At 32.0% G+C, this 17,654-nt stretch overlaps 1 protein-coding gene across 5 annotated transcripts in view; it reads right to left on the bottom strand.

Annotated features, from left to right (window-relative positions):
- Window positions 1-17,654, bottom strand: part of LOC129974984 (obscurin-like) — a 236,724-nt gene that overhangs the window by 1,693 nt on the left and 217,377 nt on the right. For all 5 annotated transcript variants that reach the window (XM_056087826.1, XM_056087825.1, XM_056087828.1 and 2 more), the window contains 7 exons: window positions 16,549-16,680; window positions 15,296-15,460; window positions 12,936-13,119; window positions 9,211-9,493; window positions 7,129-7,309; window positions 3,763-3,838; window positions 2,653-2,802 (listed from right to left, as the gene is read on the bottom strand). In XM_056087826.1, coding sequence (XP_055943801.1) covers window positions 2,653-2,802; window positions 3,763-3,838; window positions 7,129-7,309; window positions 9,211-9,493; window positions 12,936-13,119; window positions 15,296-15,460; window positions 16,549-16,680 — 1,171 coding nt within the window. The remainder of the gene's footprint in view (window positions 1-2,652; window positions 2,803-3,762; window positions 3,839-7,128; window positions 7,310-9,210; window positions 9,494-12,935; window positions 13,120-15,295; window positions 15,461-16,548; window positions 16,681-17,654) is intronic.

The following is a 17,654-nucleotide window of genomic DNA, read 5'->3' as shown; positions in this document are numbered from 1 at the left end:
TATTTTTACTATTTTATAAAAATTTCCTAATCAGTATTTTTTAAAAAAGATGCTTAATTCTATGAAGTTAATATTTCTGAATTTACTGAAAAAATTTCAAATAGTTTGAATAAAATGTGTTTGGCTTTAATTATTTTATAGTTGACATGATTTCAGAAAAAGCAAACTGAGGAAAGCAGATTTAAAAGAGTAGACACTAATATTAAAACTTAACCTGCTTATATTAAACTAGTTATTTTTCTCAACAATAACTAAACATTTTTAAGCAAGAAAATAATAATTTTGAAAATTTTATTGCTTCCATAATAAATCTAGTTTAACTTAATTATAATTGGAAAAATAATTGAACAATAAAAAAATGCTATTTATTTTAATGTCTTATGTTCAGGACAACATTTAAATTTTTCTCAAATATTTATTAATACTGAATAATAATTATAAGTGAGTTAAATAAAATATAAATAAAAAAAAACACTTGGAACAAGCAAAGTTTCTAGAAAACGAATTGAATAAGAATAGGTTTAAGCCCATCTATACAAACTTTTTAAATCGCTATTTTTTTAAAAAAGTAAAATGAAACTATATTGCAAAAAGTAATTGTAAATGCGATCTCTTTTGAAATTAAAATGTTTTAATAACACAAACAAACTTTAATTTTGGTGTCATTAATGACTTTGAGAGCCAAATATCAAAACCGTTTTCTAAAGTTGTTTTATTTTGAAAATTCGATTTATGCGCTTACCATGTATAATAAAATAATGATCATTTCTGTTAACTCTTAGCATTTTCAAATCTATCAGAATTAAAATATGTTGCAATTTTGTAAAAACCAATTTTCTTTTCAAAAATGGTCTAGTCTTAACAAGCAGATATTACCACAGAAAAGTCGGTGAAATTATCAAATTCAAATCAAACAATTCAATTTTACAAGTCAACAAAACAATACAATTCTAAAAAAGTAAGAAATAAGTAAAAATTTGGTGGGATAGCCGTAAAAATATATATAAAATAGTGGAAGAGGCCGTGGTTCTTGATATCGCGTCTATCAAAACGACTTCGTATCTTGCAAAATATTTGTCCCATCCTTTAAAAAATTAATACACAAAGAAGTCTAGAGATAATTTTAAATACAAAGTTCAAAAATCGGCCTTTTCGTCTATTTTAGAATACCATATCCTCTTAAAGGGCTGGCCCAATTAAATTAATTCCTTTGAAAAATATCCTTCACTAACATTTCAGATTTGCTTATTGACAAAGTTTCTTTAACTTGAAAAAATGCAAAGTATTTTTGTTATGGGTATTCAACACAAAATTACTTTTTTTGTGAGAGACCTGCTGGGTTAAATTCTATTATATCATTTATCGTACCAAGCAAATGCCTTATATGAAATAGTTTTATATATTTAAAATAATTTTCAAAAGCAGAATCAATCCCTCATTCCCAGCCATTTCACGCTTTCACTAATTTTAATTTTACATGAAAACTCTTAGCTCTTAGATATGCCATCGATGGTCACAAGACCAATTATTCTCCATTTTTGGGAGGAATTTCAAAAACAGTACTTCACTGCGCTTTTTCCATGGGAAAAACAAAAATACAACAAAATTCCTTTAGTTAATTTTTTTCATGGGGGAAAAGAACCCTCTTAATATGTCATTAGACTACGTCTCACATCTTGCCCCTATTTTCGAAAGAGCTTACTATATAAAGCGTTCGTAGAACCTGCAGCTTCAATAACTTGAATAATTTTGAAAATTAATTCCAATTTTGGTAACATAGCTAATTAATTAGAATGCTCTATATTTATTGTGCGAGTATAACTTAAAATAAAACTTTCATTTATGAACGTTTTAACATATAATTCATCACATTTGGCTCTCACGACTAAATTAATATTAATAACACGATGGGCAAACAGAAAACGGATTGTAATAGTTTTATTTTATCTTGTAAAGAAGTTTAACTAGAAAATGTGAAATCGTTTCTTAGTAAGAGCTATTTATTAGACGAAAAATGAATTTATTCATATATTACTTGTGAAGCAGTGTAATGGTAAATGTAGATTTGATTTCTCCTGTCTTTCCTACGGCGAAAGAAGAATGACCGATGAACAAAGCCTAATAAAAAGTGTTCCGACCTGTCACTGTGCTGCCCTCTTGCGGCAAAGGGAAAAACACTTCAGTGTATCGTGAGCGAGTGTGTGTGCGGCAGCAAGAGCGTGCGGCAATGATGACCAGAATAAAAGGAAAAAGAATCCAAAATCATTATTGTGTGGTGATTTTTTAATAATGTGAGAGCAATCGACATAAATATGTGTGTTCAAAAAGTCTAATAATACAGGAATGTTACTTCTGTTCATATGCTGACATTAGTTCAGTTTGACTTCTGAATTCTACACTAACTTTTATCCCAATTAAGCATTTAAATCAGGCATTTTTCTGATATTTGATTTCTGTTTCTTGAGATTTGGAGTAATTAAAATAATTTTATCCCGATGAAACATTTATACCAACTAAATTTTATCCCAATTAAGCATTTAATTTTTTTATTTATAAGTCTGATATTCGGCTTCTTTTCTTGAAATTTGGAGAAATTAAGCGAACCCAACTGTATAATACATTTGTTTCAAACAGATATAAACAGTTGCTTACTGAGGGGTTCGTTTGAAGAGTTGCATTAGGAAGTGAGTCGCTTCAGGTGTGACTTCTTTGTACAGGTGATCGAAGTGGTATCTTACGAACAAAACATTATCTTTGGTCTCTTTGTCAGTGTCTCCAGCGAATGGCGAGACTCCGCTAAGTCTGAAACAAATTATTTGTATGAATTTCAGTAACAGAGCAATGAAAATCAGGAATTATGCATTACATAATCGACTTATTTCGATTATTTGATACATAAAAAAATATTTGTTAAAAGTGATTGCAATTTCCCCTTCTATTGAAAATCTGACATATTTTTTCGTTATTTTGAAGTTTTTCTAGTTATAATTCTCCAAGCTATTATTTGAAAGCAATTCATGTCATCTTATCATTAAAAATCACTAAATAATATTTCTCTTTCCCCCTAAATTTTCTAAAACTTCAAAAAACTTTATTTTTAATGATAGAGACGGGGAGTTTCAGTGAAATGTATGCAATATTTTTGGAGATAGAGAGTGATATATTACTAAATGGAGTTATAACTAGTATAAATAATTCTAATTAATATATACTGTATTTCTTAGAAAAATACGATACATTTTCTTGATATTGTGGTTGTTGAAAGTGTAATTGAAGTATTTACTTAAATATGGTGCTTTTTTAAAATTTAGTTAATGACGAAGGGAAAAAAGCACATATATATTTTGAAGAAATACTTTTTATAGCAGCAGGTGACTTAAAATTTGATTAAGATCCATAGGGTTGATATGTAGTCCTCACATCATATTTCACAGAGCTAGATTGATTAATGCGATTGAATCGTCACAATCAAATAATTGTATACAAAATTCTAAATTTTTTTTTGGCTTTAGAAAATATAAAATATTAAAATTATCAAAATCCCGAGAATTCATTATTGGACAATTACAATACTTTCTTTAGTCTGGTTTATATTTGAGCAAATGAAAATAAATAAAAAATTAAATTATTAAAGAATTATTAAATCTTCCACTGATTATAACTTCGACAAAAAATTCGTTACCTTTATATTTGCAATTCCCAGAATGAGTAGTTTTATTAACTTTTGTTAATTAAAATTAAAGAAAATATGCTGATGCTTACAATATGTATGCCAAGACGCCAACTCCCCAGATATCAGCAGGTGTATGGACTTCTTCCCCTTTCAAAATCTCAGGAGCTACAAAACATATATGGATTAAATTTGGATAAATAAGCAAGGTAATTACTAAATAATTCACTATATTTCAAAAAGTATTAAAATTATGAATATAAACAACATTTTATTGCAAAATATTTTTTTAGCTCGTCTAAATACAAATGTTTTATACATCCAGAGACACAAATCTACTAGATACGTAAGTTTCATTAATAGATCATACAAACACATTCTAAACTATATAATAATTCATTTCCCTCCAGAGGTGTAATTATCGTGGAATTTTATATTGATACTGAAAAATCCAAATCCGAATCGTAGTTTGAACAGTGAAAAATCCACCAAATTTAATAACAAAAAAAGATGCTCGTTTTTACACTAATACATAATAGCAAAACATAGCTAAACCATACACAAAGGCAGTACTTGTAATAAATAACAATACACAAGCAGAAAATCTCCAATAAATTATTGCAACATAAATCGTAAATATTTTATTTAAAAGTAGCTAACGATTATTTTAATAATTATAAATTTCATTTTGTAAATAGTTGTAAAATTCAGATTGGCAACAGTGATATTTTTGGAACTTGTTGTTTAAAAACGATGCTAGAATTTTGAATGAAAATAAGTTGATGTAAATTGGATAATATTATCTATAATGTAGTAAGATTTAGTTTTATAGTAAGTTTGTCTGCATTTTATTTTTGTTGACGCACGAACACAACAAAATAATTGCAACAACAAAAAGTGCTCAGAGAGAACTTGCTGGGGATTTCATTCAACTACTCGCTTAAGTTCAGCTAAACTGCCAGGCACGACCGACGGGCTCTCATTTATATGCCTCCGCTTTTTATAGGTGCAGTGAGAGGGTATCAAATGTTCTAGAACAAATGCTCGTCAAAATTCTTGAATGTTTGAAAACTCGATATGAACTCGAACTCTAATGGAGCTATCGTCCAAAGTCTTGAATATTTTAGGTCCTTCATTTTTATCACTAAAGTCAGCACCAAACTGCAAAATGGTAGCTAAGATTATTGCCAAGGTCAGAGGCAATTTATTCGATATCCATTCAATACTCGCGTGTACTCGTTACTTAGAAGCAATACCTGAAATTTGAAACAATATGTTGATATATATTATATACTATTACCTTTAGCAACCAAACGGTACACCGGGTTATTGGTAATATTTTATTTCTATTAAATAATTGTACATATGTGTACTGTATGTCCGTGAAGCTAAATGGTGACTTAAAGCCCTGTTATTTTAATTGTTTTTATGTATCTTGTATAAGAACTTTTCTAATGGAAACCAGGACCATAACATTATAGTGTTCGTAACGTCCATAATGTAATTCGCTCGGTTCATCCATTTTCTTAACTTTCGCGGTATTGTAATTTCACTTTTTATTATTCGTCACTAGCCGCCTTTAGTAACCAGCTGGTTCGTCAGTGGTATTTGTTATATTCAATGTTATTTAAATCGTTTAGATATAAATCCATGCCCATGAATCTGCCAAGTTGTCTGATATTAAAGTCGCATTATTTGAATTGTTTTATTTCAGTTCTGTTTACTTCGTATATGAATCTTTCTAATGGTAACTAGTTCCATGTCACCTAATGCTGTTAAAAATGTTATGGTCCGGTTCATCGACTAACTTTCAGGGCATTTTATTTTTATTTGTAATGTAAACTTCACAAATAACAGAATCCTTCTGACGATTAGCATTGCAGGGCAACAAAATAATCTAATGTTAGAAATTAGCAAATATTTTTTTAAAAAAAACTTGCTAAATATCAGAAAAAAGTGCACGGTTATTGATATCATTAAAAAGATAATTTTTTGAATTTTAAAAAGTTGTATAAAGTATTTCTGTGTTATATTATTTACAGAAGTTATCGCGTGGACACTTCAAAATATCGATAAATTTTTAATTAAAATTTCAAAAAGAAGGCACATATGTACCAAATTTGATAGCTGTGGCGCAAATGGTTTGACCTGACATACACTTTCATCTTTATTATTGTGTATAGATAATACATTTGCAGATTAATCTAGGTGTAAAATCTTTCATCCATTTGCGGAATATCTAAATTCAGTTGCGATGCCCCCTATATTTATTCAAACAATTCACTTCACTGAACTGGTGAAACCAATGTTGAATGCTTTGATGACCCGACTTATCTGTGGGATAGTTTTTTTTTTTTTTGGGGGGGGGGGGTCTGTGCATTGTATTGAAAACTTTGGTGCAGATTTCATGTATTCTGGAAACAGAAAAATGATATTTGAGCGTTAAGTCGCTATTTTTATATAAATGATGGTAAAGATGATCCTTTTCTTTTAGTGTTTATAAATGAAAGTGAATTTTCACTCCATCTGTTGGAAAAATAGAGGAATGGAAACAAAAATTCAGTATCTGCTTCATCTGCACTTGTAATGCCTCTTTCTTTTGGAAACGAAGATGTCAGAAATTAAGCAATTGTATATTCTATGCACACAGAAAGGACAGAAATATACTTTAGAATTGAATGCAGTACATCGCACAAGCAAAGAGTCTTTAGTGGTATTGGAATGAGCGAAGGATAGAACACGGGACTTTGTGGTTAGCAGTCCAGTAACTAAACCAGGATACAAAAGCGTACGCTCGTGTAGCGTAGTTGTTAACTGGCTTATGTGCTATTCACCACAGACTCTCCCTCCAATGAGTCGGAGGAGAGACGAACGATATGGCTGTTGAGTGGTGATGCATTGATTGGCTGTTGTCTAAATGGGCCTGTACCCAGTTGAGTAGCGAGAGTGTGTGAGTGAGTGGTTGCTGCGTCAAGTGAGTTTGACGACTTTGGTTGCGGGTAGATGGCGCCACAACAGCTGTTACGAAGGTTGAAGGTTCGTCGTCTGAGGTCACCAATTTAGCGATATGGGAATGCGCGAGGATAGAACCTGGGACCTTATGTTATTACCAGTAACAAAACCAGGATATAAAAGCGTACGCTCGTGTAGCGTAGTTGTTAACTGGCTTATATGCTATTTACCACAAGTTCAACAACAAAGAGTGTCTCCCAATCCAAAACCTGTCGATAGGTCGCAGGTTAGCGACGGGTGGTCTACTGTACATTATATCTCCCCAGCCATCACCAACAGAAGCCAACCAATCACAACACCCGATTGCTGTTGACAAATTAATAAAGATTTTAAAAGTCACATCAGATTAAATTCTGATGACAATTTGCATTCACCCGGCATATGCTTACAAGTTTATCGGATGAAAAATCCAAAGCAAGTTAAAATAAACATATGCGTTCTTTTACCTAAATACTCAGGATTTCCATGCACCTGGACCTTGGCTCCTCCTTCTGGTACATACTGGGCACTTCCGAAATCAACCAATTTGATATTTTGGTGATGCCTGTCCTCCATGACAACATTATCCGGCTGCAACTCGAAGTAACAGATGCCTCGGAAGTGAAGGTACTCCAAAGCATCTATCACCTGAAATTAATACAGTTTCATCAACTTGATTCATTATAGAAGGATCATTTAATAGCCCAGTAATTAATTTTTATTTTACTAATATTGGATCTTTAATAAATTTTCCTTTTCTGAAATAAATATTCAAAATCTAACAGAAAAAGAATGCGAAAAGATGTTGCTAATTATTTACTAAATTTTTAGAGTTGAGTTTGTTTTTTATGGCACAAAAGCCATCTTTGGCTAAGCTGCGCCACGTTCAAGGAATTAAAATATGTGTATCAATTTATAATAAAATCAAAATAGGAGATATTTACAAAATCCAAATGTTTAAAAGCGCGAGTCTGTGAGTCATGAAAAAGCGTAACAATGATGGTACTGTGCTACAAAGCGCAATTAATGTTTATATATGATTATAAAAACCGATATTTTTTTTTAAAAACTAAAAAGGTTAACATACGGAGTTTTGGAAAGCAACTCCCCCAAATCAGGGCGAGATCTCTGAAAATATGCAAGATATGCCAAGACCCTGGACATTACAAGAATGTGTAAAACAGACATAGGACTATTGCAAATTGAACAGAATGATGTTAGATCTCCCATCAACAAATGTCGGTGGGGGAATCGAGTGTGCCCAATCCTCAACCTAGTTAAAATTGTGTCAAATTTTCTGCTGTGTAAAATGGGCCAAATATCTAATGTAAGCTTAATTGTATGAAGGTTATTACGAATCTGTGCGTCCCATTCAGTTTGCCATTTGGAATGCAAAATGTGACATATATATTTCTTATAATCAGAAAGAGGAACCTGTGTTGGCAAGAAAGTAGTAGATAATTTAGCTGCCATATCAAACTTTTCATTACTCGGAATTCCCACATGTACGAGGACCCAACATAAAATAATTTGAAAGCCCTTCTTGATAAGTTTGTTATACAAGTTTAAAATGTTGAAAAGCAAAGGATGGGTGCGAGCATGTAAAGATGATAGAGATTCCAAAGCGCTCAATGAAACAGTGTATATTATATAGCTATCTGCTAACTTTTTAAATAGCAGTTACTTTTGCAGTAAAAATGGAACAAAATGAATTAGTTCTATAAGCTATTGTAGAATTTGAAATAATAAAGCGAAAGAAATATGATTGTACTAGATTTTTAGATCTACTTGTATAGAGAAGAGAAATATTGATAATGCCAAATCATTTGTCATTATCAAGTAATTGCAGCAATTGTCAGTAATTACAGTTGAGGGAGACGAAAAGTAATAGTTTAGTTATTTGATATTTTAAATCAAATACGTTAAATGTTTTTCTGTAATAAATTCATTCACACGTTAACTTAATGTTGATATTCAAAGCATTGCTATCTTCTATTCGAACTGCATATGAAAGAGTTGGAGGCAAAAACAAAAAAGTCCAATCGTGTAGCTGAAATACAATGAAAAGCCTTTCCTAGCTTAACTCGGGTTGTATTTTGAAGTGCTAGGCAGCTGTAATTAGCAATAATTAATTTAAGGGAGTTTAATAATTATAAATCTCATATTCTATCAAAAAAATTACAAAAAGAAACTTCAAAAAGTTAAATTATATACAACCCGAATGCAGGGGAAAGCATATACGATATGATGAGATCAATATAAAATTGAATTCACCATAAGTGTCATGGTAAAAGAAAGTTATAAATATATCATTATTAGCATGATAAGTCAGAATTAATTTTAAGTCATAATTAATCTTCTGATAATTGATTTCAACTCTGAAATTTTTGAGGAAAATTGATGATTTCCACATTTTCAATCCAATTCTCTTTTTGTCAAAAAACAAAGGGAATTCGAAGTTTCATTATTTCATAAATAATAAAATTTTAAAAAATGAAAATCCATCATGATTAAGAAAAACATTAAGTGAAAAATTTTGCCACTCTTACTTGATGAATAATTCTCGAAACCATTTCTTCTGTGTAGAGCGGTCTCATGGAAAGGAAGCTGATGACATCGATGCCAGAGAGCTTCTCCATGACGAAGAACATCGAATTCTTGGAGATGCTTGCGGAATGCAGGTTGGCAATTTTCTCGTGTTGCAAAGACCTGTAGATATCGAATTCTTTATGGGCTGCATCTGCGGCCGCGCCTGTCAAGTCCAGAGCCTTGGCCACGAATGAACCGTTCACTTTTTTGTGCCATACTTTCATCACCAGTGAGAAGCGACCCCTGGAGGAGATAGGATGAATGACATTAATAACAGTATAAGAAAAATACACCCAAACAATATCAATCACTTCGGCACTTTGATGGCAATTATTCATCTGTATGTTTGGAATCTCGGTGCATTTATAATACGTACCTGTGGAACTCCATACCATTTCCCCTTTTAATTAATTCTGTTGTCATATAAACGTGTAATACTCACTTATGTTTTTCTTAGTCAGGGTATATAAGGCTTTTGCACCATTTAAGAATAGCAAACTCATGAATGCTTTAAAGAGTGGAATCTTTCGAATGCTTTTGTTGATTAATAAAGCTCAGCGGGGAATTTATCTCTGCAGATATTCAAACGATAATTTACTTGCACACTGTTTAGTAATGTCATAAGGTTATAAAATCAGTTACTGCTGCTATGTGTCGCTTCAAGTCATTCAACTTTGTCCAACAAATATATTGCAACATTCCCGTTTCCCAGTACTGATAAGACATTTACAGCCAGCTGTGTCGTCGCTGTTACTTACTCAACTCCTCGAAATGGCCAGATGGCGGATCTTTTCACCTGGGTGGTCTCGCATCTGTTCATTACCGACTACAGTGAAAGACCACATGTGGAATTTGATAGTATCTTAAAAGAGAAAGGGGTGTCCAAACATCTGGATGCTAGATGTTTCTCTTTGTGAAAGGACCTTCCCATGACCCATTGGCGCTGAATCCCGATTGGCCGAAAGAGAGCTCAAATGATGACCAATGTAACTTAAGAGGCGGAGATTGTCACCGAAATAAAGTGCGGAGATTTTTTTTTTTTTTTTAGAGACAGAAGAAACGAATTGCAGGTGGACTGTTGGACTAAGCCCACGAGTTCGGAGCCCGAGGAACCAACTGAGTTTCAAGAAAGCCTTCGACTTTGACTGTTGTATCTCCTACTACAGGTGTAAATAACTATTTAACCAAGATTAGAACAAGTTGTTCTTTTGTATATATAGGGCTGTAAAATAAAGAATTGTCTGGAAATTCTGCTTCGTTATTTGATCAGTCTAGATCAAGACATTACAATATACTACAAAAATTCACACTACAAATATATATAACAAAATAAAATTCAACACAATAAATCCTCAAACGACTTGTGAGACACTTATTTAGAGCGAATACTCAATGCAATCTATCCAAAGCTTTGAAAGTTTTAAATGGGGCATTCATACCAGTTCAGCTGGCAGAGTGTGACTGCTACGAAAAGAGACCTTAAGGAGCTGCCGTCAGTGTGCAAGCATAAGACGAGGAGGAAAGTCAATGATTGATCCCTTTATGGCTAGGATCCAATTGACTCTAAGTGAATGTTAGTTTGGTGAATCGGTCAATGTTATGGACGGACTATGCTAAAGATAGCAGTCGGCTACAACAAATTCTGTCGATACTGCTATGTTCAGTGGTGGCACGGTGGTGGGCTGTACACAACAAGGAGAAAGAAGTGAGCAACCATGACATTTTTAGAATTCTTAGATAATCATTGGGGGTGAAATCTTTCTGCTTTTCACGTATATGTAGATAATCTACCTTTTTTTTTATTATTATTGTTCTCCTTCAATCCTTCTATGTATTCCCTGAATGTAAAGCGGGAATGGAGTATGAAGGTTTGAAAGGAGCAAATTCTCAATCAGTCCTCAAATGCAAGTGCTGACCTCCCTCTCCTTGTCTTCTATGTCGCAGCATACTGGAGACAATGCCATGCAACCACGAGTACAAGGTTTTATTCAGCTGTGTCATTGCACTGTTATTGAGAGCAAATGCATGTAAATATACAGATTTGCAAATTTTTGATTCTTTGACAGATGTGGTCCAAAATTTTTATTCATCTATAAGTTTGATTGTAAATCCATATTCCAAATTTTTATCCATACAAATCATTGTGTTATTGAGTTATCGTATTTTTGTACACTCAGGTAGACGGACTTCTTTTCTCTGAATTTTATCCAAAGTTTTATAGATACCAACAAATTTAATGTTAGGACTTCATATTAAATTTTATCAATCTATCTCAATGGGTTTTTGAGGTATTGTCTCTGTAGACAGACAGATTTTTGACCTTGAGAGAGGGAGTGAGGGAGGAGAGTTAAAAGGAAGAGTGGTGATTCGAAGTGAGCAGTGGACTGTACTTTTGCTTAAACTTCTTTATACTATATACACTCCTTTTGCGGTGAGTAGTTCATGGCTGACTGCGGTATTGCATTGCGGTTGGCTTTGTTAAGCCTTACAAACTGAAGTTGTTTAGAGCTTCTGCGGGGGCTGGGGAGCCGATGCGGGTCAACGTTCTAATGAACCCTTGAAAGACTCAACCGGAAGGGCGGGTAAAGGGGTTGCCGTAATTTTAAGATTGTCAAGTTTGGTGTTAAGCTATATTCGCGTGAACAAAGAGATTCGTCAAAATCTCGTAGAATTTTTTCACGATTACAGTATGCTCGGTATACGAGAAAATAAAAAGTTTGATACAATATTCTGTTTTAAGTAAGCATTTTGCTGACTAAACGCGTTTCTTTCATTTTGAACTGTTACTTTTGAATTAATTTAGTCTGACTTTCTGCATTTTACAGATCATTACACAGAAAGATATAATGCTAAGTAGGATATAAATATAACCCGCTCAACAAACATTCCTGATTACGGAGATATGATGTCTTTAGTGGTAAACGTAAGAAAAATAATCAAAATAATAAATGCTTTAAATATCATAACCTCTTAATTGCAAATTCACCTAGCAAGTCCGGTGGTTGTGATTGCCATACCTTTTCCGTATTTTCTTTTAAATCTATTAAATAATAATAATACTCTTCTTTATCATTTTCGACTAGCGATTATATTATCCCATTTCCACTCTGAATTTTAAATTAAATTTTCGAAAATTATGTTATTCGTTTATTAGAAATTTTTAGTAATTCAATATTTGCCTTGGCATGGAATATTTACCTTATTGTTAATTGATATCATATGACCAAAATACGTCATTTTTCTTCGCCTTAATGTAAAGAGATAGCATTTGATTTATCTATGAGTCATATGACAAGTCTTTTGTGTTAAAGTGATCATATTTTAAGCAATTACTGAACAGATTTATTTATCAGTAATGAATTAATTAATTAGCTTTATTCGTAAACGAATACTTACAAATTAATAAACGTATAAATGCAAATTAGTGATTTTGAAGGTACTAATTTTGTCCATTCTTTTGCATTTATTGGTAAGCAAATAATAATAAAAAAATGTTATATTTTTAGAGAAAAATCAAGGAAAATCTTTTGATATTTTTGGTATGCTTTTTCTTTATAAACTGCGCACTTAATGTAGCTAGCACATTACATCTCATATTGTTTTCAAAAATATTAGTAAAGGAATCTGTACTCTGCTAGAATAAGGCAACCTAACAGAAATAGTTTAGTATATTAAATGGGCTTACTTTGCAACTTCGGATATATAGTTGTAGACATCTGTGGGTTCTGCTTCTTCCAGAGTCACTGGTTCATCTTCTCTTGCATAGTCTAACTTGACCTGTTCTAAAGAGTCCAGAATCAATTCTTGGCCGCTGTCGGTCTGATCCTGTTGAAACGACTCGGCTCTGCCCAGTTCGATTTTGGGTGCAGCTGAAATTAATTTCTTCGCTTTAGAAGGTTTTTGAATATGCGGGAACAGGAAAAAAATAAGAAAGATTTGATAATTCCATAGTATGAATTAATAATAATAGTAACTAAAGTAATAAATACAGCTAAATATTTACATTTCTGTGTTTATATTTGCACTTTTCTATACCTTAATTCTTTATCATCGTGTAAAGTACATTATTTTTTGAAAATTCATTTAAACGCATGTGAGAATTTTCACTTTTTTCCGTGGATATATAAGATTAAAAAATGCATCACTATCTTGTTAGTTACTCTTCGTTTTGAGGAGCTGTATGCACTTGTACGATATATAAGGTGATCAAGAAATAACAAGAGGTGTTTGGAGCCCTGTAGTGTGTTATATACTGGACGAAATATAACAAAATTTGGCCATCACAGACATTAAAGTATGCGGTTTTGATTTATCAAGAAAAAAAAAAAATAGTACCAAAAAACGCCAATAGGGGAAATCTTAGCGCTGCAATCGAAAACTTTATTATGCATTTTGCATATACGGGCAATTGTGACTTGATATCGAGAATAAAAGGAAGGATTGTGGGAATTCAAGTCATTCTGCAAGAATTCGACGGCCGATGACGTTGTCACTACGTGAACGTGCCTTATTAGTCAAGGTTTTTATCAGCGGGATGAAAATGCCCTAGTACTGCTCTTCGTGAATACCGGTTGTTACGTGGTTACCGTACAGTTACGTAGAAGACCGATGACCGTAACTAACTTATGAAGAATGGTTGAAAGATTTGAAACAACAGGAATTCTTGCTGTGCAACCAGGCCGAGGACGTAAAGTTATGAAGCAGGAACAAGTTGAAGAAGTTGCAACTGCCTTTATGGATCAGGCGATAGGTAATAAGCAGGGTACCAGCAGTGCACGTTCAATATCACGAAAAACAGATACCCCGCTCTCAATGATGCAGAAGACATTGGGTAAGATTTTAAAAGTTTATTCGTATAAGATAACACACATTAACTGATGACACTGATATGAATCTTGGCAATTTCTAGTTATCAGGCGGTTCTAGTTCACTTGAAAGGTGTTGTGTATCAAGGACATGTTCCTGACATGCCTACTTTAAGAGATCAAATAATGTTACATGTCAGACGAATAAATGCCGATATTTGTGGCTACGAGCCACCGTCGAAAAACTCGTTTACAGCATGTAATTATTGGAACATCAAGTTGGTGGTCATCTTGAGCCAAATTTGTAAGTTTCTATAATAAACGTTTTTCATTTGTATTTGATGTATTGCTATTTACTGTTTCAAATGGCAGTTATGTATTCTTTTTCCACATATTATGCGCTTGTAGCACCAGGAGTTCCCTTATCGGCGTTTTTTGATACCGCTTTTTTTTCTTGATAAATCGAAACCGCATGTTTTAATGTGTATGGTGGCCAAATTGTGTTATATTTCATCCAGTACATAACACGTTACAGTGCTCCGAACACCTCCTGTTATATCTTGATCACCCTGTACTTTAGTTTGTCATTAATAGTAAATGGATACACTTTTTCTTAGCAACAATTGAATGAAAGTGAATAGTCACTCGGTAATGCTCCAACGAATTTTTAATAATAATGATTTATTATAGAATAAATCGTTACAATGAACTGAAACTATACACAGGCTCAAATTTTTAAATGTAGGCAATATCATACAATTCCTTAAATTCTCGTTTTGTTACAAATTCTTCATCCGAAAATGTGCATTCAATGAATTTTTATATATGTGTGTGTTACGGTAAATGTGATTAATCCGGTGATTATGTATAATAACTTATGATAATTCATAGTCGCCACTAAACTTAATGATGACTATGAATAATCATCGGCATTTATACATATTCGCCAGTTTATTACATTTATCCCAACATATACATTGTATAACTCAAAATCGGAAATTTTAAGCTACGTATAGTTTGACTCTACATCAGCAAAGCAGCCATCTTAACTATTAAATGATTTATAGATTAGGAAATGAGGACTAATATTTTGATTTTGGTTGAAAGCAGCATTGGAAAGAGGGAAAAAGAAAAAGAAATAAAACTGAATTTCATAAACAAAAACATGATTGTTTTAAAATGAGAACTTTACAAGAGAAATGCTACTGCCGTTATTGTGAACTATCATGGAGATACTCACATTCGGCGAGCGTCATGATTGGCTCAGAAGAATCACTGAATTCACTCCAACCGAATTTGTTGACCGCACAGGTATGGAAATAATAAGTAGTTTCGGGCTTCAGATTTCTAACCAAATAAAATTCGTGGGATATATTGTTGGCTAGTTTCGTCCACGTTTCACTTCCTAGAAATAAAAAAAAAATTAACTCATTCAAAGATACAGTAACTCATATATAAAGTATTTCAAAACTCTCCAAGATATGGAGTCAATTCCTATTTACTGACATTTCAGGAATATTACATCAATTTAGTTTTGGAATTAATTTAATTTTTTAGTCCATGTTGGAAGAAAAAGGATCAAAACACTAAAGTAGGTGATAATGCTGCATAATATGTGAAATCATTTAATTATCACTTCAGAAGAAAAGAAATATCTACTTTGTTTTAAGTTGTATATTCTTAGATTAATTTTAATATAATATATTAATAAATGATAGCATTGAAGAGTTTTTGGAACTATCCGATAGAAAACAATGGCTTTAAAAAAATCTCAACCTCTAGTTCGAAATATTCCAATATAGAATTATTTTTGACTTGATTCGTTATTTTTACCACCTTCGTGTTGGATTGAATCAACCTTTGCATTCTGTATGCAAAGAATTTTGCAACACATACTTTACCAAAACAATATCAGCCTAAAACTTTATATTAAAAATCTCTCTTCTTTTCAACTACTACAGTCTATTACAGGCCCAGGGTGTTTCTGCAAATTTACCCCATTTGACACTATACACAGCTTCAAAAAATTTGACACTTTTCAATCATTTTGTGACTGGTCTTCTTCCATATTAAAACATCGAATGCTTTGAAATATATTAAAACATTATACAGAGAATGTTTGTATGAATTTATATTATATATATATATATATATATATATATATATATATATATATATATAAACTACAGTTTTGTATAATATTAAGGAAATTTGGTATACATCCTGTTCGAGAAAGATTGCTCAAAAAAAATAGTTAATTAAAATTCAATTGATACCAATGATTGGTATAATTCAATTATATCTTCTAAAAATATCTCCAAAAAATGATTTTTACATCATGTTAAAACTAAAAGAAAAAGAAAATCCTTTTCATGATACAGATTACATCTTTAGGCATTTTTTTAATTGTAATAATTTCTCTAATGATTTTCCTTTATAGGTCAATATAATGTATATTTTCAGACTAATAAATCAATACAACAAAAATATTACCTTCCTCTCTGCATTCTAAAGCATATCCAAAGGTTGGACTGAAACCATCGAATTTGGGAGGCAGCCACGTAAGAAAGATTTCAGTGTCTGAACATTTATCCGCCTTGGGTGGTTCAGGCTTAACAGAGACATCTATAAAATTTTTGAGAAAAGAACAAATTTCATAAAAATTGGTAAAATACATAGTATTTCCTTCTATGAGACAATTTTAAAGCTATTTATAAATAAATTCCACATCGATGTAACATTTGTGACAACGGATCTTATGAAAAGAGCAAACCCAGAGTTCAAATCAAAGCTTTATTCTTCGTCTTGGTTAAGCAACATGTTCAATATTAGCAGATATTAAAAGTTCTTTCTTAAACCTATGACTAGGAATTCAGCCAACTAGTTTATCACTGCAAAACAGAAAACTAGGTGTGGAAATGCATTTAGAGTTTATACAGATTCAAACAGATATTTTACCGAACTTTATCTGAGGAAGCATTTAATTAAGTCGTTTAATGTTCACACAGTAATATATCTTAACGTTGGACAGACGAACTTATGGCAATTTAGCCCATATTAACTTCATTTTAAAATGTTCTCTTATTTTACGATCCAATTCCCACTTTTTATTTAATTTTTTTTAACGCGCTCTGAAAAAACTGATGATTTTGGCATTTTCTCATGCTTCGAACGAAGGGATAAAAATTCTTAATGCTTATAACATTCTTTTAAAGATACTTAAGGTGTATGTACACACTTGAAACTTCGAAAATCGTTCAAAATATCGAATATTTTTTATTGCTTAATAATGTTCTCTGGTCCTTTAGCTTTCAAATGGTACCAAGATGTTGTCAATATTCGAAATATTTCTCGAGATATAATTATTTTTCTTGAAATGCTTTCATTAAAAACTCTAGTTACGGCTTTTTTAAAACTTATTTTATGAAGAATGATATTTTTCCACTATGTTGCTTCATTCAAACAATCATAACTCAACAAGAAATGAACCAAATACAATTATTTATATATCAAAATAATCTGTATGAAATAGCGGATGATTTGTGCCTCAATCAAAATTATATTTATAAAAATAAATTTTTAATAGCTATTTAAAAGTT

The sequence above is a fragment of the Argiope bruennichi genome, chromosome 7 (genome assembly GCF_947563725.1).
Source record: "Argiope bruennichi chromosome 7, qqArgBrue1.1, whole genome shotgun sequence".
Lineage (NCBI taxonomy): Eukaryota > Metazoa > Arthropoda > Arachnida > Araneae > Araneidae > Argiope > Argiope bruennichi.
The sequence above is the reverse complement of the archived record's forward strand: the minus strand, read 5'-3'. Positions and strand labels throughout refer to the sequence as shown.